The 25,323-nt window shown below is 43.1% G+C and overlaps 1 protein-coding gene across 2 annotated transcripts in view; it reads left to right on the top strand.

Moving 5' to 3' along the window:
- WASL (WASP like actin nucleation promoting factor) overlaps positions 1–25,323 on the top strand; it is a 52,765-nt gene that overhangs the window by 6,741 nt on the left and 20,701 nt on the right. For both annotated transcript variants that reach the window (XM_084810846.1, XM_084810845.1), the window contains exons 2-3: positions 24,162–24,296; positions 25,057–25,143. In XM_084810846.1, the coding sequence (XP_084666972.1) occupies positions 24,162–24,296; positions 25,057–25,143 (222 nt within the window). The remainder of the gene's footprint in view (positions 1–24,161; positions 24,297–25,056; positions 25,144–25,323) is intronic.

The following is a 25,323-nucleotide window of genomic DNA, read 5'->3' as shown; positions in this document are numbered from 1 at the left end:
TTGGAATTGATGTTTGTTCAGGAACTCTCTGCGGGCTTTGTAGGAGGCTCTAGCGTTGCTCCCTGACAAAAATGAATTGTGAGTAACAAGGCTGGGAAGTACCTCTTCCTGGGAGTTTGAAGAATGGGGTTGAAGAACAACAGTGAGTGTGGACAGTACAGGGTGATACACTAAGTAGTTTCAGAAGTTCTTTGGGCTAATATTGCAGTAACAGTTCTTAGAAACCTCCTATATGAAACATCTTAGAAGGGATAGAAAAGTAAGTACAAACACCCTGCATTTGGATTGCCTGAATGCTGATTAATCCAATATTGTCAGTTGACAATTTTGGTACAGGCATGTAGTCAGCTAATGTGGTGGTATGCTTGAGCATACATTGGAGGGAGGGGAGGCCAGAAGTCAATGTAAAATAGCAAAAACCTAAATAAATGTAATAAGACTAAATTAATACGCAAAGGGAGGACTAAGGCCTGTAGGCGTAAGGGTGCCCTCTTCCCACATATGCACTACAGTGGTAGCATCCCAGTGCAGTTTGATACAGATCATGAATAACCTCATTGTGGGGGCGGGATTCTCTAGAACTCTTAGGCTGCAATCCTAAATTCACTTAGCATTAGGGATCCACAATCTGTAGCCTTAATATCAAGCCCAGATTTCCTCACTGCTTTTGCATCTGCAAAATGTCAGCCTGCTGAACTGTTTGAAGTGGTGAGGAACCGTCTTCCTATGGGTTGGAGAGAGCAGGTGGGGGAACCCTCGGGAGCTTGCTGTGACCAAGTTGTATTATATCTTGTGGACAAAATCGCTTTCATTTGCTCTGACTTGGATGTCATAGTTCTGACAGAGCTGAAGATGGATGGAACTAAAACACACTCTCATCATGATGCGATGGATATGTTTCAGCTTGTACAACCTGAGGCTGTGGGCAAGCTCTTGGAGGTGTGAGGCCTACCACCTGCCCTTTGGATCCATGTCCTTCCTGGCTATTAAAATTTGCCAAGATACAGCTTAACATCTAACACATCTCTGAGGGAGGGTGATGTGCCCACTGCCTTTAAAAGTCAGTGGTTAGACCTGTCTTTAAAAACAAACAAACAAATTGGATTCTCTGGTGCTGAATAATTACTATCTAGTATCATGTGCGTCATTCTTGAGTAAGATACTGGGAACAGTGGTGTCTTCTTAACCGCACATAGTCTTAGGCTATATACATTATTTGAATCCATTTCAGTCTGGTTTCTAACCTGCCTTTAGAACAGAAGTGGCCTTGATCACCCTGGTAGATGACTTATGCCAGGGAATGGACAGTGGATGCCACCCTGTTAGTTCTCCTGGACCTCTCCACAGCTTTCAGTACAATTGACCTTGGTTTCTTTACGGGTTTCCTGGTGGGACGGGACTGGGGGCATAGAGGTACAGCGGATGCTTTATAGAGGGAAGGACCCAGAAGGTGGTGCTGCGGGAACCCTGGTCCACCCTATGGCCTTTTATTTGCTGAATGCCTCAGGGTTCCATCTTGTCCCTTATGCTTTTCAACATCTACATGAAGCCACTGGGAGAAGTCATCCAGAGGTTTGGGCTAAAGTGTCATCAGTATGATGACATTTCCATCTCACATTTCCATCTATGAATTCCAAGGAGGCTGTGGAAGTCTTTAGCAGGTGTCTAGAGGCAGTTCTGTGTTGGATAGGGCTAACAGCTGAAGCGTCATCCAGATAAAACAGAGTGTTGGTGGAAAAATCTGCCAGTCTAGATAGAGGGGTGCAGCCAATGTTGAATGGAGTTGCACTCTCCATGAAGAACCTAGCACGCAGCTTGGGGTAGCCTTGACTCAGTGGTGCTGATTGCACTGGTGGCCAGGAGTACCTTTTATCAGCTTTGGCTGATTCACCAGCTGTGTCCCGATACGGTGAAAGTAGTTCTTGCGATAGTCATCCACGTACTAGTTACAACTACACTGCATTATGGTAAAGTGCATTACATGGAGTTGTGTCTGAAGACTATTCGTAAATTTCAGCTGATACAGAATGCAGCTGTCCAGTTTCTTGTAGGGGCCACACAATTTAAGCATGTAACACCAATTCTGGATCTTACATGGTTGCCAGTGCCCTTCCACACCCCATTTAAGGGGCTAATAATTACCTTTAAAGCCCTAAATGGCTTGGGACCAGGATATTTGAAGGACCGCCTGCATCTGTACAAGTCTGCCCAGCCACTAAGATTGGCCTCTGAAGCCCAGCTCTCCACCATGCGATCAGGCTGGTGGGGACAAGAGACATAACCTTTTCAGTGGCCATATCACTGTGGGACTACCTCCCACAGGGAAATCTGTCTGGCCCCATTGCTGTGTGGTTTTAAATGGATTTTAAAGACCTGGTTGTTTACATCCACCTTTACTGATTAATTTGATATTGGCTCAGGCTCTTAAAAAGGAACTTTTGAAACTGTTGCTGCTGTTATTGTCTTATTGCTGGTTTTATGGTTTTGTGATTTATACCTATTTTGTTTTTATTATTTGTTTGCATAAACTGCCTTGAGTGAGCTCTATAGTCCTTAAAGGCAGTATAGAAATATTTTCAAAAAATAAAATTTCTGAATGCCAAGGCCTTTCCCCTCCCCTTCAATACAGTTCTGTGCATTCTATGCATTTCTGCTCAGAAGTAAGTAACATGATGTTGAATGTTTTGGGTAACTACAATCCAATGCATGCTTATGTATAAGCCCATCAAATCAAATGAGACTTACCTTCGCATAGACATGCATGGAACTGGGTTGTTGGTCACTGATTCTGCAGTGCATCTCTGTGTGGTCAGGGACAATGCCATGCTGCCCTCCAGCTTTGTTGCTAGAAAGGGTGGGGAGAAGGGTATCTGTAGATATGCTGGATCAATCCTATGCACATGTTCCTCAGAATAATCCCCACTGAACAAGGTATGTTTACTTATGAGTAAACATACTTGGGATAGTGCTATATGAATGTGAAACCTGCATGGCTTGTTTAGGCCTAAGAGCCCCATCCATTCCAGCATCCTGTTTCCCAGAGTGGTTTCCAGATGCCCATGGGAAGTCTACAACCAGGACGTGCCTATAATAGCCCTGCCCCACTGCTTCCCAGCAACTGGTATTCAAAAACATGCTACTTCTGATCCTTGAGGTAGATTATAACTATCATGACATCATGATATCATGATATCATGATATCATTAGTATATATATCATATATACTAATGCCCAGAGTATGGGAAACAAACAGAACGAACTTGAACTCTTAATACAGGAGGGAAATTATGACTTGATAGGTATAACTGAGACTTGGTGGGATGACTCTCATGACTGGAATACAGCAGTTGAAGGATATAACTTGTTCAAAAAGAACAGGAGGAACAGAAAGGGAGGCGGGGTTGCACTATATGTGAAAAATACATATCTCTGCACAGAAATACAGGAGGAGGAGCTTGGTAGCCCCATCGAGAGCATCTGGGTTGAAATAAATGGAGCAAAGAATAAAAGGAACCTGGTGGTCGGAGTCTACTACCGGCCACCCAATCAAGGAGAAGACAAGGATGAAACTTTTGAAAAGCAAATAGCCAATGTTTTAAGGAAGCATGATATAGTAGTAATGGGGGACTTCAATTTCCCCGATATTTGTTGGGAGACAAATTCTGCAAAACATGGCCCCTCCAGGAAATTCCTGACTTGTGTGGCGGATAACTTCCTCCTACAGAAAGTAGAGGAAGGAACTAGAGGATCGGCTATCCTTGACTTGATCCTAACCAACAGAGATGACTTAGTGGATAAAGTAGCAGTTACAGGAACTCTGGGGGAAAGCGACCATGTTGTACTTGAGTTCTTGGTTCTAAGGGAAGCAAAAGCCGAGTGTACTCAAACGCGTACCCTGGATTTTAGGAAAGCTGATTTTAATAAACTCAGAACAATGATCAGTAAGGTCCCATGGCAAGCAATGCTAGCGAGAAAAGGAGTCCAAGATGGGTGGGAACTTTTAAAAAAGGAAATTCTCAAGGCACAATCACAAACAATTCCAACAAGAAGAAAAGGTGGAAGACAACAGAAGAAGCCAATGTGGCTTCACAAAAAGCTTAGGGATGACCTGAAAACAAAAAAGGACACATATAGGAAGTGGAAAGAAGGCCAAGTAACAAAGGAAGAGTACAGGCAGGTAGCACAGAATTGCAGGGATGGCGTCAGGAAGGCTAAAGCGGAGAACGAGGTGAGGTTAGCGAGGGATGCTAAAAACAACAAAAAGGCTTTCTTCAGCTACGTGCATAGTAAAAGGCAGAGGAAAGAAATGGTTGTTCAGCTATTAAATAAGGATGGCAAAATGATAACAGAGGACAAAGAAAAGGCAGAGGTGCTCAATTCCTACTTTGGCTCAGTCTTCTCCCAAAAGAGGGTCTATGACCCCCCTGGCAAAGGCGAAGTACAGGCTGAAGGGGCAGGATTGCAGCTTGAGATCGACAGGCATATGGTCAAGGAACACCTCATTACTTTGAATGAGTTCAAATCTCCAGGGCCAGATGAACTGCATCCTAGAGTCATAAAGGAACTGGCAGAAGAACTCTCAGAACCGCTGTCTATTCTCTTTGAGAAATCATGGAGGACTGGGGAAGTGCCAGATGACTGGAGGAGGGCTAACGTTGTCCCTATCTTCAAAAAGGGTAAAAAGGAGGAACCTGGGAACTACAGACCAGTCAGTCTGACATCAATCCCTGGGAAAATTCTGGAGCAGATCATAAAGCAATCCATCTGGAAGCACCTTGACAACAATGCCATGATTACTCGAAGCCAACATGGATTTGTCAAAAACAAGTCCTGCCAGACAAATCTGATCTCATTTTTTGATCAAGTCACCTCCCTTGTAGACCGTGGGAATGCTGTAGACATCATATACCTCGACTTCAGCAAAGCTTTCGACAAAGTGCCCCATGATATCCTGATGAGCAAACTAGCTCGAAGTGGGCTAGATGAAACAACGATCCGGTGGATCCACAGTTGGCTACAGAATCGGACTCAAAGAGTGCTTATCAATGGGACCTTCTCAAGCTGGGGAGAGGTAACGAGTGGGGTACCGCAGGGCTCAGTCCTGGGCCCAGTGCTCTTCAACATTTTTATTAATGACTTGGAGGAGGAGGTGCAGGGAATGCTGATCAAATTTGCAGATGACACCAAATTGGGCGGGATAGCTAATACTTTGGAAGACAGAAACAAAATTCAAAGTGATCTGGATAGACTGGAGTGCTGGGCAGAAAACAACAGAATGGCATTTAATAGGGACAAATGCCAAGTTCTGCACCTAGGAAAAAGAAACCAAATGCACAGTTACAAGATGGGGGATACGTGGCTCAACCACACTACGAGCGAGAAGGATCTTGGAATTGTCGTCGATCACAAGCTGAATATGAGCCAACAATGTGATGTGGCTGCAAAAAAGGCAAATGCTATTTTGGGCTGCATTCATAGAAGCATCGCTTCCAAATCCCGGGAAGTACTAGTTCCCCTCTACTCAGCACTGGTTAGGCCTCATCTGGAGTACTGTGTCCAGTTCTGGGCACCACACTTTAAGAAGGATGCAGACAAGCTGGAGAGGGTTCAAAGGAGGGCAACAAAGATGATCAGGGGACTGGAAACAAAGCCCTATGAAGAGAGACTGAAAGAACTGGGCATGTTTAGCCTTGAGAAGAGAAGACTGAGGGGAGATATGATAGCACTCTTCAAGTACTTGAAAGGTTGTCACAGAGAAGAAGGCCAGGATCTCTTCTTGATCATCCCAGAGTGCAGGACACGGAATAATGGGCTCAAGTTACAGGAAGCCAGATTCCGACTGAACATCAGGAAAAACTTCCTGAGTGTCAGAGCAATACGGCAATGGAACCAATTACCTGGGGAGGTGGTGGGCTCTCCCACACTGGAGGCCTTCAAGACGAGGCTGGACAGCCATTTGTCAGGGATGCTCTGACTTGGATTCCTGCATTGAGCAGGGGGTTGGACTCGATGGCCTTGTAGGCCCCTTCCAACCCTACTATTCTATGATTCTATGATTCTATGACTAGTAGCCTTTACGTCCTTATTCTCCATTAATTTGACTAATCTCCTTTTAAAGCCATCTATGTTGGTGACTACCACCAAATCTTGTGGTAGTAAATCACATAGTTTTAACTGTGTTAAATACTCCCATGGTTTGATGACACACTTTCTCCTCACAATGTATAATTGTACAGTGGTGAGAAAAAGTTTATGAACCCTAATGATAATTAGAGAAATTCCATAGTTTTACCATGATAGCCTTCATGAATCAAAACCAGTCCTTTTCTAAATATCCTACAGGATTTATATTAACCAATTCCATGTATTGCAAAATAAAGATTTATAAATTAGGCAAACAATGAGTACTTAAGAGTCAGGGTATGTGCAAAAGTAAGTTAACCCCTGGTTGCATCAGTTCAGTTACAGGGTATAATTAGAATCAGGTGTTTAATTAGGTAGATTTTCAGGGGTGAGTTTGGGAGGCCCCACCCTATAAAAGGCTCAGAAACTTTGTGAGTTTGGTCTTCACCCTATGTTTGTATGAAAACATGTCACACTACGATCAAAAGACATCTCTGAGGACCTCAGAAAAGCAGTTATTGCTGCTTATCAGTCTAGAAAGGGTTACAAAACCATTTCTGAGGATTTGGGGCTCCACCAATCCACTGTCAGTCAGATAGTCTACAAATGGAGAAGGTTTAAGACCACAGTTCTACCCATGAGTAGTCATCCTATCAAAAACCCTCCAAGAACAAATCAGCTCATCATCCAGGCAATCAAAAAGAACCCCAGAGTAGCATCCAAGGATCTGCAGGCCACTCTCGCTTTGGCAAATGTGAGTATTCATGACTCAACAATCAGAAAAAGACTGAACAAGAATGGTGTTCAGGGGAGGATAGCAAGGAAGAAACCACTGCTCTTTAAAAAGAATATTGCTGCCTTTCTGAAGTTTGCTAAAGATCATATAGATGATCCCCAAGACGTCTGGAACAATGTTCTCTGGACAGATGAGTCAAAGGTAGAACTTTTTGGCCCCAGTAAGAAACGTTATGTTTGGCATAAAACAAACACTGAGTTTGAACAGAACAACAGGTGTATTTAAATATATTTATATTGTTGGCATTAATGTTTTTAGTGGTCCTCAAATTCCTTTTTTGCATCCCTCTTCATTCTGTCTTTTGTGAAGTTTTATGTAGCATTCGGTTTGCTGCATTTAGGCAAGGCTTCTGTTTTCTGAAGGAAGCCTTTTTGTCTCAAGTAGCTTCCTAAACAGTCTTACAGAATGGTACCTGGCTTCTCATTTTAACATAGATTATAGACACATCATTTTATTATAGTATATAAAGAAGGGGAAATGCTGACTATGTTTTGAAGATTTCTGATAACTTGGGACATGATATGTTAAAAGGTACTAACTGGGGCCAGTACTGTTTCCTGCAAAAAATATTCTTAATCCTAATCTTCATTCCTACCTGTTCAACCAAATCATCCTGAAATTACTTGATTTATTATGATTGGAAAATCATATATAGACTGCAGCAATCTGCAGTGCTTGACAACTGTGGTTAAGATTGTGAAAGATAGGAACATCCTGTAGTATTGTGGGTTTGAGTGAAATACCACAAATTAACTTCCTTTTTCTTTGTAGTTTGATAGTAGCTTGTATTCCTAGTGTGTGGCTTTTGTCACTTTAAATGAATGTGAGATACTTGTGCCCAATCAACAATGAACTTCAGTTAGAAGTCTTCAAGAAGAAAAGTACTGTGGTCTGCAGGAATTGGCTTGTTGCTTTTTGTAACCTCTGCCTGACCAAGGTTAGAGGCTGAACTATAAAATCTACTAATTATTACCACTTGGACATGCAAGACCCTAAATTAAAATATATAGAGAGAAGGGGGAAAGGCCTTCACATGAAGGAGAATGTCACTCATAATGGAATTCAGTAAGGCCATGTTTTTTTGTTTGGTAAAGATTTGACCCAACACGTTGGTGGCATTGGCAGAGATCTTCTCCTGCTGTGCTACCTGAAATCATCTAACTGAAGATATTGAGGATTAAACTTGAAATCTATTAATTAAATGTAGATAATGTGCTCTACCCATGGTCCATCTAAGTTCATATTTATTTATGCCCTCAAAATTGAAGACTGTCTTGTCCTGTTGGAACTGTTGGGTTCAGATAGACTACCCTGGAAGAGAGTCTCTCAAAAATGTAAATAAAATTGCTCAACAGTTGACTAATATATTTAGTCTTGCTGCTAGGAAATAATGTACTAGGAAATACTGTATAGTGATTTAAGTACCTGGAGAATGGTGGCAGTTCAAAGCCAGGCAGGCTTTGTACAAAACTTTGTACACTGATATGTATTTATTTATGTATTTAAAACATGTCCTGGCTGCCTTTCAGGGCAGAAGCCCTCCCAAGGTGGCTTAAAGCAATAAAATACATAAAAACAGTTAAAATATTAAATGATAAAAACATAAAAACAACAATAAAAGCCAACAATAACACCAGCAACAAGGTTAACAGCAGTGACAGCAGCAATAGCAGTCATGTTAAGAGAAGGCCATGGTAAAATTTTTATTTTTATTTTTTGCAAGGCCCTCTTAAAAACCTGAAATGAGGGATCATGGCGGACCTCCGATGGCAACTTGTTCCAAAGGTGTGGGGCCACTGCAGTGAAGGCCCTATCCTGTGTGATCACCCCCCTGACTGCTCTCATGGATGGGCAAATGAGAAGGGCCTCTCTTTCTGATCTTAAAGTGCGGGCAGGCTGATATGGGTGAAGGCAGTCCTTCAAGTAACTTGGTCCCAAACTGTTTAAGGATTTAAAGGTCAAAACCAGCTATTTTAATTGGGCTCAGAAACACACCAGTAACCAGTGCAGCTGGCGCAGTATAGGCATTATGTGATCAAAACGCCTCGCCCCCACCAACACTCGGGCGACCACCTTCTTCACAAGCTGGAGTTTCCGAACTGTCTTCAAAGGCAGCCCCACGTATAGTGCATCACAGTAGTCCAGCTGGACATCACTAGCGTATGGATAGCTGAGGCAAGGTCCATCCTCTCCAGATAGGGCTGCAGTTGGCATACCAGCCTAAGGTGGTAAAAAAGCAGTCCTGGACACTGCAGCCACCTGGGCTTCCCCAGTTAGCTCAGAGTCCAGGAGGACTCCCAGACTGCTCACTTGGTCTTTCAGGGGGAGTGCAACCCCATCTAAGACCAATTGTAAACCTCCATCTGAAGTAGTTGGTTTCCCTTGCAGTACCTCCATCTTCTCTGGATTAAGTTTCAGCTTGTTTGCCCTCATCTATCTCAAAACAGCCTCCAGACGCTGGTTCAAGAGTTCTGCAGCCTCCCTGGGATGTGCAGATGGAAACGAGAGGTAGAGCTGAGTATCATCTGCATACTGATGACATTCAGCCCAAACCTCCTGATGACTTCCTCCAGCAGTTTCATGTAGATGTTAGAAAGCATGGGGGACAAGATAGAACCTTGCAGCACCCCATAGGCTAACAGCCATGGGGTGGAATAAAAGTCCCCCAGCACCACCTTCTGAGACCACTCCTCCATAAAGGACTGGAACCACTTTAAAACTGTACCTCCCAAGCCCAGTCCAGATAAACTATCCAGTAGGATACCATGGTCAATGGTATTGAAAGCTACCAAGAGGTCCAGAAGAACCAACAGGGTTGCACTCCCCCTATCCATTCCCCAGTGCAAGTCATCAACCAGGGTGACCAAGGCTGTTTCCATCCCATAACCAGGCCTGAAACCTGATTGGAATGGATCTAAGTAATCAGTTTCATCCAAAACAGTTTGGAGTTATGAGGCTACCACATGCTCCAGCACCTTGCCCCAAAATGGCAAGTTTGACACAGAGTGGTAATTATCTGGAACCATTGGATCTAAATTTGGTTTCTTCAGCAAGGACCTCACCACAGCTTCTTTCAAAGCTGGGGGAACCTCGCCGTCCCTGAAGGAAGCATTTACCACCTCAGAGATCCAGATACCCAGCCCAGCTCTGGCAGATTTCACAAGCCACGATGGGCAAGGATCTAAAGGGCAGGTAGTAGGCCTCAGTTCTCCAAGCAGTTTGTTCACATCCTCAGGTTGCACAAGCTGAAAGGTATCCATAACGTGACTAGATGGTGCACCAGCCCTGTCCATCTCAGACTCTATCAAAACAATGACATCCAAGTCAGCACGAATACGAGCGATTTTATCTGCAAAGTGTCTGGCAAATTGTTCACAGCGGGCCTTTGAGGGTTCAAGTTCTTGTGTTCCAAGGCCAATGCCCAAGAGACCTTTAACCACATGAAAGAGCTCTGCTGGACAACACTGAGCAGATAAAATGGTGGTGGAGAAGTAGGATTTCTTCTCTGCCAGCGCTGCCACCGAATAAGAACGCAAGTGGATTCTTACCTGTGTTTGATCGTATTCGTTCTGAGCCTTCCACCATTTGCGCTCTAATAACACAGTCGTTTCATTGAACTCAGCTCCTCAGAATACCAAGGAGCTGACATGGTTCTGCAATGAAGTCAAGGACGTTTGGGAGCAATCATATCGATAGCCTGGGTCATCTCATTCTAAGCAGTGACCAGGACCTCAGCAGGACCGCAGGCTAAGCCTGCAGGAAAATCCCCAAGAGACCTCAAAAATCCATCTGGATTCATCAGTCTCTGGGGGCGGACCATCAGATTTGGTTCCCCACCCCTGCAGAGGTTACAGGTGGCCTGAAGGTCAAAACTGATCAGATAATGATCTGTCCATGCCAGAGGAGTCGCTACTGGCTCCCTCAGCCACAGATCATTTTCTTCCAATCCAGCTTGAAAAACCAGGTCCAAAGTGTGTCCTGCCAGATGTGTTGGGCAAGATATTATTTGAGACAGGGGCCGTGGTTAACATGGTGGCCATGAAATCCTGATCCGCTCCTGACAAAGTTGCTTCAGCATGAATATTAAAGTCCCCCAAGACCATAAGCTTTGGGGTCCTCAACATCACTCTCGAGACCACTGCAGTCAGCTCAGGCACGGAGACTGTTGGGCATTGGGGTGGGCAATACACCAACAGAATCCCTATCCTGTCTTGGGTGCCCAACACCAGGTACAGACACTCAAAACTGGCTGACTGTTGGATAGGGGGATAGTATCCCTATAGACCAAGGCTACCCCTCCTCCCCACCCCTCTAGTCAAGCTTGGTGCTGCACAAAAAATCCTGACATACACATTTGGGAGAAACTGACACCTCCCCATTCATCCAACCAGGTTTTGGTAACACAAGAACTTATAACTTCAGCTATAAGCTCAGAAACGATATTACCTTTTTGAGTAGCCAACCTGGCATTCATCATCAGTGCTTCCAGGCTAGAGGGGGCCACAGGCAAGCCACCAGAATTACTGAGGTTGGAAGGCAGACTGGAAGGGGATAGAGCACACAGGTCTCTCGGTCACCTTCCCTTCTCCTGATGTCGTCACCTCCCACCACCATAACACCCTCCGCCCAGCACTTCATCTATAGTGGCCCCAGCTTCCTCCACTGGTAAACACATTTTAGGCCCACTAAAACCACGTTCCAGGTTATGGTTAGCTGGCACAGATTGGCACACTGGAGGAGGTTAGATGGTGGTACCGCCCTCCCAGGAGTAGATGTTCCTGCTGCCGTTTTTGCAGTTCTACCTGCATCTCCCAAGGTGGTGGTGGGGATTCCATTTGTGCACTCCTGCATGCATCTCCAAGTGCAACGCTAATTTGATATTATCAAATCCAAAGTAAGTTTAAATGGTTAAATTAGATAGAAAAATCCTTCAAATCTGTGCCTTCCAAAGTCTGTTGGGTCCCTCTAATATGTTTAGAATATACTCTAAACAGATTCAGAATTTTGAGTCAAATTTACTATTTCATGGCTTGACTGACTTCCAAAATGTGTTCATATAATCTGTCAGGTACATTATATTATCGGAAATGGTGGAAACCCATTTAGCACAAATAAAATTTTAGAACAAAATTTAGCTTCTTTCATATCAAAATGTGCTTTTGATAGATTCCCCAGTCTTGTATTTTATTGAACATCCCAGTCAAATAGCCTTAGTTCATTCCCCTCTACCCTTGTTTCTATTTGACTATACAATGATAGGTCACATAATCATGGAACTCGTGTTTAATTTTAACACAAAGAACTAAATGTATAAGTTGAAAAGTTAGATTCCTTTAAGAGAATAATTGCATCTATATAAAGATACATAAGGGGCCGCGGTGGCTTAGTGGTTAAGACGCTGAATTGCAGACCGGAAGGTCAGCAGGACAGCAGTTCGAGACCCGAGTGCTGCGTGACAGAGTGAGCTCCCGTCTTCAGTCCCAGCTCCTGCCAACCTAGCAGTTCGAAAGCAAGAAATTGCAAGTAGATAAATAGGTACCGCCTCGGTGGGAAAGGTAACAGCGTTCCGTGCACCTCAGTGTTCAGTCATGCCGGCCACATGACCACGGAAGCGTCTTCGGACAGCGCTGGCTCTTCGGCTTAGAAACGGGGATGAGCACCGCACCCTAGAGTCGGACACGACTGGTTGGGGACACCTTTACCTTTTAAAGATACATAGAATGTTGATTTTTGGATCACAGGTAACTAAACAGGTTTGTGAGTTTGTGCAAGACTTGGTTTTAAGAGTAAAAAAAAAAGCTTTAAAGTTCTCAGAAAACTTTCATTCCATTAATTTTTAAAGCAGTTATATTAACATGGCAATTGCTGAAATGAATTTGGGATGAAGAGCAACTTTTCTTCTGTCTTCTGGTATTATCTAAAACAGACCTCCAACATTATGCCCTCCTGATATTTTGGACTACAACTCCTGTCACCCTGGCATGATGGCTTGAGCTGATAGGGGTTGTAGTCCAAAACATCTGGAGGGAACCACGTTGAGGAGGACTGATCTAGAGATATTGGATATCCCATTACAGTACCTGACAATGGTAGCTGTAACCAAAGAAAATAATAGAAAAAGAACGTAGGTTATCCACCGTATTTATAGAAGAATGAGAAGCTGTGTTGAATCCTGGGTTATTTAAATATTATTAACCATTATTAGATTAAGCTGAGAGAAGTTGCCATGCCTTTGCCCCTTTCATAACCTTTTGGAACAGAAGATGTCACAAATAATTGTGTACTCAACTATTATGTTAGCTCATTTTAAAAGGTGGTGATGACACTTTCCTGAAAAGTATGACTTTCAACTCGAAACGTTTCATTCATTTTGGGCGTAGTGGTTCAGATCCCAGTGTCCTAATGCAAACAGAAGACACTCCTGCTCATGCAGGAGTGTCATGCAGGTGTGGCTGATTTCTGCGTATTTCCATGTCAAGTTGCAGCCTCATGCACCACATGAAAATCAAGAGTGGCTCCTCAGGGGGCAGAGGGTGCTGCAGCAGGAAGGAGGAGGTAGAAGAGCCGTATTGCATAAGAGTTGTGCTTGCACTTAAGATCTAAATCAGTATGTTTTGCTAGTTCATCAGGTTAGGTTTACAATTTTTTGTGCGTACTTGTAAAATAATTTGTTCAAGGAATCCAAGGTTTAGCTTGTATAACTTAAGTAGATCTAGCCCAGAGCACAAAGTATTCGTCTTATTAAGTGCATCATCATTCTTTCTTCCCCTTCTCCATTTTTGCTGAATATGTTATGATTCCTTCTGAGCCTGAGGAAATGTGTGAACTGGATTTTTTTTAAATTGGATTTGTTCAATAAAACAGCTCCAGTTCATTTATAATCCAAGCGTATATATAATAAATGCTGATTTGCCAGGGCTGAGAGCACGTGAACTCCACTAGTTTGGTGTGTGTGTGTTTTTCAGTTTGGCACTCTTTAAATTATAGTTATCGACCTTTGTAAATCCTCCATTATCCTGCCTGACTCAGTTCAAGGCTTGCATATATAGAAATCAGGTAAGGCTGGTGAGCCCCTCAGCTCTGCATATGAATTGTATATCCTCAGCAGTGTGTACCAAACCAGCCAGAGAACTATGTTTGCTCCCTGACCAGTGACTCAACTGGTAATGAATGAGCAGATTGTTCAAGGGATCAATTATTTCTTACTTACCTTTAAATAAAAAGATGGAATAAAATATTTCCATTTTATAGTTAAGTGTTTTTGTATTTAAAAAACCCCATCCTTCTACATTTCAAGAATCATTAAACTGTTTTTGTTGTTCAGTCGTGTACGACTCTTCGTGACCCCATGGACCATAGCACGCCAGGCCTTCCTGTCCTGCGCTCTCCCCCGGAGTGTGCTCAAGTCCATATTCATTGCATCGGTGATGCTATCTAGCCATCTCATCCTCTGCCATCCCCTTCTCCTTTTGCCTTCAATCTTTCCCAGGATCAGGGTCTTTTCCAGTGACTTTTCTCTTTGCATTAGGTGGCCAAAATATTTGAGCTTCAGCTTCAGTATCTGTCCTTCCAATGAGCACTCAGGGTTGATTTCCTTTAAGATTGACTGATTTGACCTTCTTGCAGTCCAGGGGACTCATAAGAGTCTTCTCCAGCACCACAGTTCGAAAGCATCGATTCTTCGGCGCTCGGCCTTCCTTATGGTCCAGCTCTCACAGCCATACGTTGCTACTGGGAAAACCGTAGTTTTGATTAGATGGACCTTTGTTGGCAAGGTGATGTCTCTGCTTCTTACTATGCTGTCTAGGTTTGCCATAGCTTGCCTCCCAAGGAGCAAGCGTCTTTTAATTTCATGGCTACAGTCACCGTCTGCAGTGATCTTGGAGCCCAAGACAAGAAAATCTGTCACTGCTTCCATTTCTTCCCCTTCTATATGCCAGGAAGTGATGGGGCCAGATGCCAGGATCTTCGTTTTTGTTAATGTTGAGTTTCAAACCAGCTTTTGCACTCTCCACTTTCATCCTCAACAAGAGGCTCTTTAGATCCTCTTCGCTTTCTGCCATTAGGGTGGAATCGTCTGCATATCTGAGGTTGTTGATAATTCTTCCGGCAATCTTAATTCCGACCTGTGATTCATCCAGCCCGGCGTTTCTCATGATGTACTCTGCATGTAAGTTAAATAAACAGGGTGACAATATGCAGCCTTGTCGTACCCCTTTCCCATAGACATGGAACAACCAATGGGTTGTTCCATGTCCGGTGCTTACTATTGCTTCTTGACCCTCGTACAGATTTCTCAGGAGACAGGTAGGGTGGTCTGGTACTCCCATCTCTTTCAGAATTTGCTACAGTTTGTTATGATCCATACAATCAAAGGCTTTAGCGTAGTCAATGAAGCAGAAATAGACGTTTTTCTGGAATTCTCTTGCTTTCTCCATGATCCAGCAAAAGTTGGCGATTTGATCTCTAGTTCCTCTGCCTCTTCGAAACCCAGCTTGTACTTCCGGTAGTTCTCGGTTTGCATACTGCTGAAGCCTAGCTTGTAGGATTTTGAGCATCACCCTGCTGGCATGTGAAATGAGCGCAATTGTGCGGTAGTTTGAACACTCTTTGGCATTGCCCTTCTTTGGAATTGGAATGTAAACTGACCTTTTCCAGTCTTGTGGCCATTCTTGAGTGTTCCAAATTTGTTGGCATATTGAGTGCAGCACTTTAACAGCATCATCTTTTAGGATCCTAAATAGCTCAGCTGGAATACTGTCATCTACTCCAGCTTTGTTGTTAGTAATGCTTCCTAAGGCCCACTTGACTTCACTCTCAAGGATGTCCGGCTCAAGTTCAGTGACTGCACTATCATGGCTTTCAGGGACATTAAGATCTTTCCTGTATAGTTCTTGTGTGTATTCTTTCCACCTCTTCTTAATCTCATCTGCTTCTGAGATGAACCACTACACCGCACTGGCTCCATGTAATCACAGTGCACCTATAGTTTCTAGTAGAGCTATCTACCTAATATGAATCACATTCAAATGTTTGAAACATTAATATTTCAGCTATCAATTTTCCGTTCAGGATTAATACATAATATAGCTGAGGCCAGAATGTTATTCCCACTGTGACTAGGGATAGCGGAGAATTCTGCCACGGATCTCAGTGAGGCCGAATGCCAGTGCATTCGGCCCCCCGAAATCCATGGCGGAACGAAGCCACCCCACCCCACCACCCAACGAAAGGCACGTGAAACGGAGCACCTACCTGGTGCCATTCACACTGCTTTGCGAATTCGCTTCACGATTTTTCCCATGATAGGCTACGTAAATACTTACGTAGCCTATCATGGCTAATGCAGGGACGCCATTTGCGTCCCTGCGGAGGCCGTGATAGGCTACGTAAATATTTATGTAGCTTATCACGGCAAAAAAAGGGAATGCAAATGGCGGCCACCATAACTGCCGCCATTTGTGTTCCCTTTTTTTTGCCGTGATAGGCTACGTAAATATTTACGTAGCCTATCACAGCGAAAAAAAGGGATGCAACTGGCGGCGGCTACGGCGGCTGCCATTTGCATCCCTGCGCAGCCCAGCAGAGGCCAGATGTCGCTGTGGGTGGCCCCAGCTGGCGACTCTGCAGAGTCGCCGCAGAGCGGAGCCGGCCGGCAAGGATTTCGGAGGGAGGGACGGAGTGCCTGTCCCCCACTGCGGATGTCACGAAACAAAACAGGTAAGTCATTTCTTACATCCCTAACTGTGACACAGATTTGGCTGTTTGCACTACCTCCTAATCTCCATATTCCCCTCAGGCCCTCCTCTGTTACTGAAGTGACACCTCCCCACCCCCACCCCCCACTCGGGCCTTTTGCAGGCATTACACAGACGCAGGAAAAGCCCAGATGCAACAGGCTTGCAATTATGTGTCCCCTATGTCTACTGAGAAGCGCAAAATAGGACTCCCAGATCTGACCCAGTTGAGCTCAGCCCCAGCCTGCTTAGATATATCATGCCAGTTCCCGCAGAAGAAACTGCTCCGGTCGGTCCCTTTTTGTTTTGAATGCAGATCGTGCAAGTGATATGGGTGTTCCCTTGTCATAGTGTAAAGTGTACAGTGTAAACAAATGGTGCAGAGCATAGCGCTTCCCTTGTTTAAAACTTTCCTCCCATTATTCTCTAGTGAAGACTAATGAATGGTGCCATAGTTGACCCACCCTTTTTTGCCCTTGGGTGAAGAACTGGTGTCCTCTTTTCATACTCTTAAGTCTTACAGCCCAACCCACTTCATGGGTACAGCTTACCTGTTAGGAAATTGTATGTGTGGGGAAACGCCTTTGTGTGTGTGTGTGTGTATGTGTGTGCTTGTTTCCTCTCTCTTGTTGTTGTTGTTCAGTCGTTAAGTCATGTCCGAGTCTTCGTGACCCCATGGACCATAGCACTCCAGGCCTTCCTGTCCTCTGCTCTCTCCCGGAGCGTGCGCAAGTTCATATTCATTGCATCAGTAATGCTATCTAGCCATCTCATCCTCTGCCATCCCCTTCTCCTTTTGCCTTCAGTCTTTCCCAGCATCAGGGTCTTTTCCAGTGACTTTTCTCTTTGCATTAGGTGGCCAAAATATTTGAACTTCAGTTTCAGTATCTGTCCTTCCAGTGAGCACTCAGGGTTGATTTCCTTTAGGATGGACTGATTTGACCTCCTTGCAGTCCAGGGGACTCGTAAGAGTCTTCTCCAGCACCACAGTTCCCTATTTTACGCCGATTTATCTTACGTAAACATTTACTTAAGTTAAAATGGCGAAAAGAAGGGGAACGCAAATAGCGTAGTGGGCGCTTGCTGGTGTAAGTATTTACGTAAATATTTACGTAAGATAAATTGGTGAAAAATAGGGAACGCAAATGGCGGCCGCCGTAGCCGCCGCCATTTGCGTACGTTGGGTGTTTTTGTTTTTTGTTTTTAACCCAGCCATGATAGGCTACATAAACTCTTACGTACCCCATCACGGCTGCAAGCCAGGACGGCAATGGCGGTGGCAGCAGTCTGGCCGTGGCTGGCCAGGAGACCAGCCGGAGCCGCTGCTGCCAGAGCCACCGCCACCGAATCCGCCCCAGGTAAGTACCATCTCGGGGGGATTCCGCAGGGGGGCAGGAGGCCGTTCCGCTACGGATTCTGGCGGGCCGGATTCAGAAGAATCCGGCCTCACTGGAATCCATGGTGGAATTCTCCGCCATCCCTAGTTCGAACACTCTTTGGCATTGCTCTTCTTTGGAATTGGAATGTAAACTGACCTTTTCCAGTCTTGTGGCCACTGTTGAGTGTTCCAAATTTGTTGGTATATTCAGTGCAGCACTTTAACTTCATCATCTTTTAGGATTTTAAATAGCTCAGCTGGAAGACTGTCATCTATGCCAGCTTTGTTGTTAGTAATGCTTCCTAAGGCCCACTTGACTTCACTCTCTAGGATGTGCGGCTCAAGTTCAGTGACCGCACTATCATGGCTATCAGGGACATTCAGATCTTTCCTGTATAGTTCTTCTGTGTATTCTTTCCACCTCTTCTTAATCTCATCTGCTTCTGTTAGGTCCCTGCCTTCTTTGTCCTTTATCATGCCCGTCTTTGCACAAAACGTTCCCTTGATATCTCCGATCTTCTTGAAGAGATCTCTAGTCTTTCCCATTCTGTTATTTTCCTCGATTTCTTTGCATTGTTCATTTAAGAAGGCCTTCTTGTCTCTCCTTGCTATTCTCTGGAAATCTGCATTCAAGTTGGGTATATCTTCCCCTTTCTCCCTTGCTTTTTGCTTCCCTTCTTTCCTCAGCTACTTGTAAAGCCTCATCAGACAGCCACTTTGCTTTCTTGCATTTCTTTTTCTTTGGGATGAATTGAGTTGCTGCTTTCTGAACAACGTTATGGACCTCCATAGTTCCTCAGGCACTCTGTCTATGAGGTCTAATCCCTGAAATCTATTCCTCACCTCCACTGTATATTCATAAGGGATATGATTTAGGTCACACCTGAATGGTTTAGTGGTTTTCCCTACGTTCTTCAATTTAAGCCGAAATTTTGCAACAAGAATCTTATGATCTGAGCCACAGTCAGCTCCAGGTCTTGTTTTGACTGACTGTATAGAGCTTCTCCGTCTTTGGCTGCAAAGGACATAATCAATCTGATTTCGATATTGACCATCTGGTGATGTCCATGTGTAGAGTCGTCTCTTGTGCTGTTGGAAAAGAGTGTTTTCTATGATCAGCATGTTCTCTTGGCAAAACTCTACTAGCCTTTGTCTTGCTTCATTTTGTACACCAAAGCCATGCTTGCCTGTTATCCCAGTGATTTCTTGACTTCCTACTTTGGCATTCCAATCCCCTATGATGAAAAGGACATCTTTTTTTGGTGTTAGTTCTAGAAGGTCTTGTAGGTCTTCATAGAACTGATCAACCTCAGCTTCTTCAGCCTCAGTGGTTGGGGCATAGACTTGAATTACGGTGATGTTGATTGGTTTGCCTTGGATTTGTACTGAGATCATTCTATCGTTTTTGAGATTGTACCCCAGAACTGCTTTTCCCACCCTTTTCTTCACTATGAGTGCTACTCCATTTCTTCTAAGGGATTCTTGCCCACAGTAGTAGAGATAATGGTCACCTGAATTAAATTCACCCATGCTTGTCCATTTTAGTTCGCTGATTCCCAAGATGTCGATGTTCAGTCTTTCCATCTCATGTTTGACCACCTCCAGCTTACCTTGATTCATTGATCTTACATTCCAGGTTCCTAACAATATTGTTCTTTACAGCATCGGATTTTCTTTTCACCACCAGACCCATCCACAGCTGAGTGTCCTTTCGGCTTTGGCCCAGCCACTTCATTCTTTTTGGCGCTACTTGGAAATTCCCTCTGCTCTTCCCCAGTAGTATATTGGACACCTTCCGACCTGAGGGGCTCATCTTCTGGCGTCATATCTTTTAGCCTTGTGATATGTTCCATGGGGTTTTCTTGGCAGGAATACTGGAGTGGGTTTCCATTTCCTTCTCCAGTGGACCACATTTTGTCAGAACTCTCTGCCATGACCTGTCCGTCTTGGGTGGCCCTGCATGGCATAGCTTATGGCTTCACTGAGTTACGCAAGCCCCTTTGCCACAACCAGGCAGTGTTTCCATGAAGGGGTTAAACTATTGTACCCCTTTTAAATCCCGGTACAGACTTAATTAGATTAAAACTGAATTATAACTTCCTGTGTTATGATTTCCATATGCATGGTGATGTCACAAAATAACTCTTTCAGATTAAATGTTAATTAATTTGTAATATTTAAAAATTATCTTAAAATACCAAGTTGCATACTTATTTCACTTCACTGTGTAACCTCTTCTGTGCTGCAAAAAATTACACACGTTGACTTCTGCCAGCAGATGGAGAAGGAGAAGAGAGAGAGTTGCTCAAGCTGCTTTCCATAGACTGTAATTTATATGCTAGTCTTGTAAAGTAATGGTCAAAAGTTTTGATTTTAGCATTTATTTAAAATGGGACTATTTGTTTGCTCTTGTTGCTCCTTGCCAAAACAGTGTATTGGGATGGGTATAGCTGTTGCTAATTGCTTTGTACTACAGTTTGATTGCATTATCAATTTGCACATTTGAACTTTTCATGGCATTGTGGGGTGGACTCTGCACTTGGGAGATAACAGCTGCCTTCAACTCATGAGAGCTCTCTCCAAGTTTTCTGAGAACTTTAAATGTTTCTGTATCAAAGATCTGTTAGTGTTATCTGCATATAGAATATGAGCACGTGGACATTTGTTCCCACACAGATGCCTTCAGTGTATTTTGGGGGGCCTTCAGTGTATTTTTTCAAAGCAGACCTTAACCATGGAGTCAGTCTTCCCAATTCAGACTGAAGCCTGGTCCTCACTGAGCTTGTAAACCTGTACCTACAATGAACAACTTCAGACTACAAGCATGGGCCCTTGTAATTGAATATGTTCCAAAATAATAAATGCACATAGAAAACTACTGTGTCAGCAAAAAGTGTTCTAGCCATGTTCTATAACATAGTAGTTCTCCATATGCAAGGATTTTATTTATTTATTGCAGGAGGAGTACTCAATCATGAGAGCCTCACTTATATTCTGGAGTTGTACCCCCCAGCCACATATTTAGTATACTTTAAGCCCCTCTGAACACAATCTCTTTTGTGGAAACATGGCATACAAATTAAAAAGTAGAAGTAGAATTTACCCACCTTGGCGAGAACTAAGTCTGAGTCCGCCAAGCCGATCAAATGCTTGTTTAGTCTGCCATAAAGCTGTCAGGTGATTCTGCCACATCTTTCTGCTGTTGTATTGGTGTTCCACCAGTTTCCTAATTTAAAGTTCTTTCTGGTGTACAATCTAATTCATTTGAAGAATAGAGTGTTGATATGCATGTTTGCTTGTACTGTGCTCCAGTTGATAGGGGTTTTGCTTTTGTTTTGTTTTTTTAAAGCACCTCTAGAAGATAAACTCAAGAACTTTATTTCAAAAGAAATTGCTGGCTATTTGGAATGCCATACAAGAATCCGGCCCTTAAGAAATTTATCTTTCATATCACCATGAAGATCGTGTCAATATAAGGAAATTTAGTTTAAAATGTTAGCAATAACTAACATATTTGATCGTCAGAATTGCAATATATGTTTTTAAATGCTGTCAAGGATTCATCTTAGCAGCTCTAGTTCTTGATTCTGAATAAATTGCAGTTTCTGCTGGTACTATCCAGACTTCCATGAACCCTAAAATAAGTACAAATAGCTTATGTTATCCATTCTTGCAGAACAAGAGTTGCAATGAAGTCTATAAATTACAGTGTACAGTTGCCTGCTTCCAGAAGCAGTTAATGTTTGATTTTGTAGAACAGAAGCAAACATAAAAAGCAGGTTTGCAAAAATCTAGCACCGGCACCTAAGAACTTTGTCCCTGCTTCCAGGAGCAGGAATTGGATTTCGCCACCCATGTGTGCTGCTATTATAAGCATTTTTGGGGTCAAAGTGTTAATTTCGGTGGTGAGAGGAGAAGGAGGAGAAAAGCAATTGGAATATAAGTTGTTTATTAATTAGAATCATAGAATAGTAGGGTTGGAAGGGGCCTACAAGGCCATCAAGTCCAACCCCCTGCTCAATGCAGGAATCCAAGTCAGAGCATCCCTGACAGATGGCTGTCCAGGCTCGTCTTGAATGCCTCCAGTGTGGGAGAGCCCACCACCTCCCTAGGTAATTGGTTCTATTGTCGTATTGCTCTAACAGTCAGGAAGATTTTCCTGATGTTCAGCTGGAATCTGGCTTCCTGTAACTTGAGCCCATTATTCCGTGTCCTGCACTCTGGGATGATCGAGAAGAGTTCCTGGCCTTCCTCTCTATGACAACCTTTCAAGTACTTGAAGAGCGCTCTCATATCTCCCCTCAGTCTTCTCTTCTCAAGGCTAAACATGCCCAGTCCTTTCAGTCTCTCTTCATAGGGCTTTGTTTCCAGTCCCCTGATCATCTTTGTTGCCCTCCTCTGAACCCTCTCCAGCTTGTCTGCGACAAATAAATAATTATTTATTATTTATTAATACTTATTTACTGTTTGATATAAGAAAATCTCTAAGCAGTTTACATATAAATAAATCACATTTAAAATACACTGTTAAAAACATCTTCAACTTCAGTAACAATAAAAGCAATACAAGGAACTGTTAGGTGAGGTAGTAAATTAATTAATTACAAGCCAGAGAATGCCTGGATGAGCAAGTGTGTTTTCAAGAGGCGTGTAAAACATACCATATTTTCTGCCTCCTGAACTGCACAGGGTTCCAGAGGGTGGCCACCCACCACCAAGAAGGCCCACCTTTGAGATATTTTATGGTGACATTCTGTCATGGTGACCTGCACAGCTATTAGCAAGACATTTCTTCCAACTGTTGCTCTTACGTCTGTCTCCTCCTTCCAAGCTGGCTCCTAAGTTATTTATGGTAATAAGAAAAACATCACAAAAACAAGATAGGCCTTTAGTTCTTTGTCATGGTGGATTCAGATTTTAGATATTGTTGTCATGGGCAGCCTCTGAAAAAAAGACATATGCTGTTTCGCTGAGAATTTCATAAAATTTATTTTATATTAGTTAACTGGTACCTCAGACAGTGTACAGATAAAAGTACTGCAGTGTGCATTTGTTCAATGTCATGAAGTGTGGGAGAATGGTTTCCTGAAGCACTTAAGAAAAGCCACTTCTGTATGATTTGTATTCCTCTTATCCCTGTCGCCACTTAATGACAAATTAGATGTTTTTAAAATAAATATTTTTCACCTTCTCCAAGCCTGTGAAGTTTGCAGATCATACAGCTGCCAGTTAAAATGCATTGCTGCATAGTGGGAGTCTGAGCCATTGTCCTCAAGTTATTGTAAGTCAACTACACAGTGACCTGATTTGGACAACATGACAGCTCACCATAGGCTAATTAACCCTTGAGGCACCATGGCATGTTGCCATCTGCCATTATGAATATGCAAGCTCCAGCCAGGGGTTGCCATAGTTTGTTGGGCCGTGCAAACCCAGGCACCCGGGGTTATTTGAGGCGGCAGAGGTATTCATGTAACCTATGGTCTGTTTTAGGGTTATGAGAGGGTTGCTTAACCCTCAATCATTGCTGCCTGGGTTCGCACAACACAAGCCATGGCAACCCCCAGTCGGGGCTTGCATATCCATAATGGTGGCTAGCATGCACCATAGCTCCTCACAGGTAAATTAACCCTTTGCTGAGCTGCCATGTCATGCGAACTAGCCCAATGCTTTGTTTACCTATGGACTGTAGAGAAGCTAGGTAACTTATTTAAACAAGGGTTTCTTCTGTTGAATATCCTTGATCAGCTTGACTATTCATTCTTACTGCATTAAATCCTGTGCATGCTAGGTCTCTATGAAGCCTTGCTCCCCAGTAATAGCAAGCTGAGGCAGGATTTTATAGCATGTTTTAACCAAGGGCGCTATGCCATTATTGATGGCACTAGATCTGTCTAAAATCGTCACTCAGTTTTAACTCGATAAATGCAGCAACTGCTGCCTTTATATTTGTTTGAGGTGATGTCTGGTTAGAATTCTATTGTTAACAAAAGCAAACCTGCTTATAACTAATGGAGGAGACTAGCTGTGCCTGACTTTATGAATGAGTTTATTTGCTTTTACCGAAGGTGGTAGCAAGATGATGAGTTCTAAGTCTTAACAGTTAGGCTTTTCTTTTCCTTTTCAGACAATGTGTTCTGCAGTTGTTCAGATTTATGCAGCAGATCGGAATGCCATGTGGTCAAAGAAATGCTGTGGTGTAGCTTGCCTTGTAAAGGACAATCCACAAAGGTCTTATTTTATTAGAATATATGATATCAAGGTGAGGATCTCTTCCTTTTGCCATCTCTAATATACGTTTGTGTTGATCATATCTTAATTTGTCAAAGTGTATATGCATGAGTTGCATATCCTTACAAGCAGCTCCTTTGTGTATTAAGGAATTGTTAAACTCTGTAGAAACAGAATAAATGTGTGTTTTTGCTCTCTGGTGCATGGTGTCATGCTTAAAAAAATGCTCATGAACCCAAAGATAGATGTGTACATACATGTATACAGCCAGAGCTTTGCTTCCTGATCTTGTTGCACAAGTTCTTTTTACTGAATAAACAAGCTGCCTTGTCACTTATCCTTTTGGCAGTAAGAACTGCTGAATAAAAGGTCCAATTATGAATCAAGCTTATTTTGACATGTACATGTCCTGTCTCTGGATCTTGCCCAAACTCCTTTTAACAAGCTCTGTGCCTGTCCATGCCACCTGAAGAATTTTTCTGTTAATATTTGGGCATATGGAACACATGCAGTTTTCCAGTTGTAGTACATTTTCAAAGCAGTGATATAGAAATAATTGCAAAGTGCAGGTTACCAAGAAACTATGCAAGTTTGTGGCTCTGTGGCATAGTATTACCACTTTGCTTTCCAAGAAGATAGCATTGACTTTTCTCCTAAGAATCACTTGAGGTATAGTTATCTGACAGGATGCAGAAAATCTGTTTTTGCTAACTTGCAGAAATCACATCAGAATATGGTTATAATCACCTGACAGTCTCATTGTCTGTATCTTTTTTCCCCTTCCCTTTCAGGATGGAAAACAATTGTGGGAACAAGAACTGTATAATAACTTTGTATATAATAGTCCTAGAACATATTTTCATACCTTTGCTGGAGACGTAAGTATTTCACTGTTATTTTAATACTTACCTCCTTTAAAAAAGTTTGTTTTCTCTTGAAATGTTTCATAAAATATCAAGTGATTTTTTTGACGGGGTTGTTTATATTTGGATATTTTATTGTCTAACCAAATAATAAAAGAACTATGCAATTTTAAATTATTTCCTGAAAATTCATAC

Source organism: Heloderma suspectum, chromosome 7 (genome assembly GCF_057233095.1).
Source record: "Heloderma suspectum isolate Gila_16-S chromosome 7, 16-S_ref, whole genome shotgun sequence".
In the NCBI taxonomy this organism is placed as follows: Eukaryota; Metazoa; Chordata; class Lepidosauria; order Squamata; family Helodermatidae; genus Heloderma; species Heloderma suspectum.
This window is presented reverse-complemented; position numbering and strand designations above follow the sequence as displayed.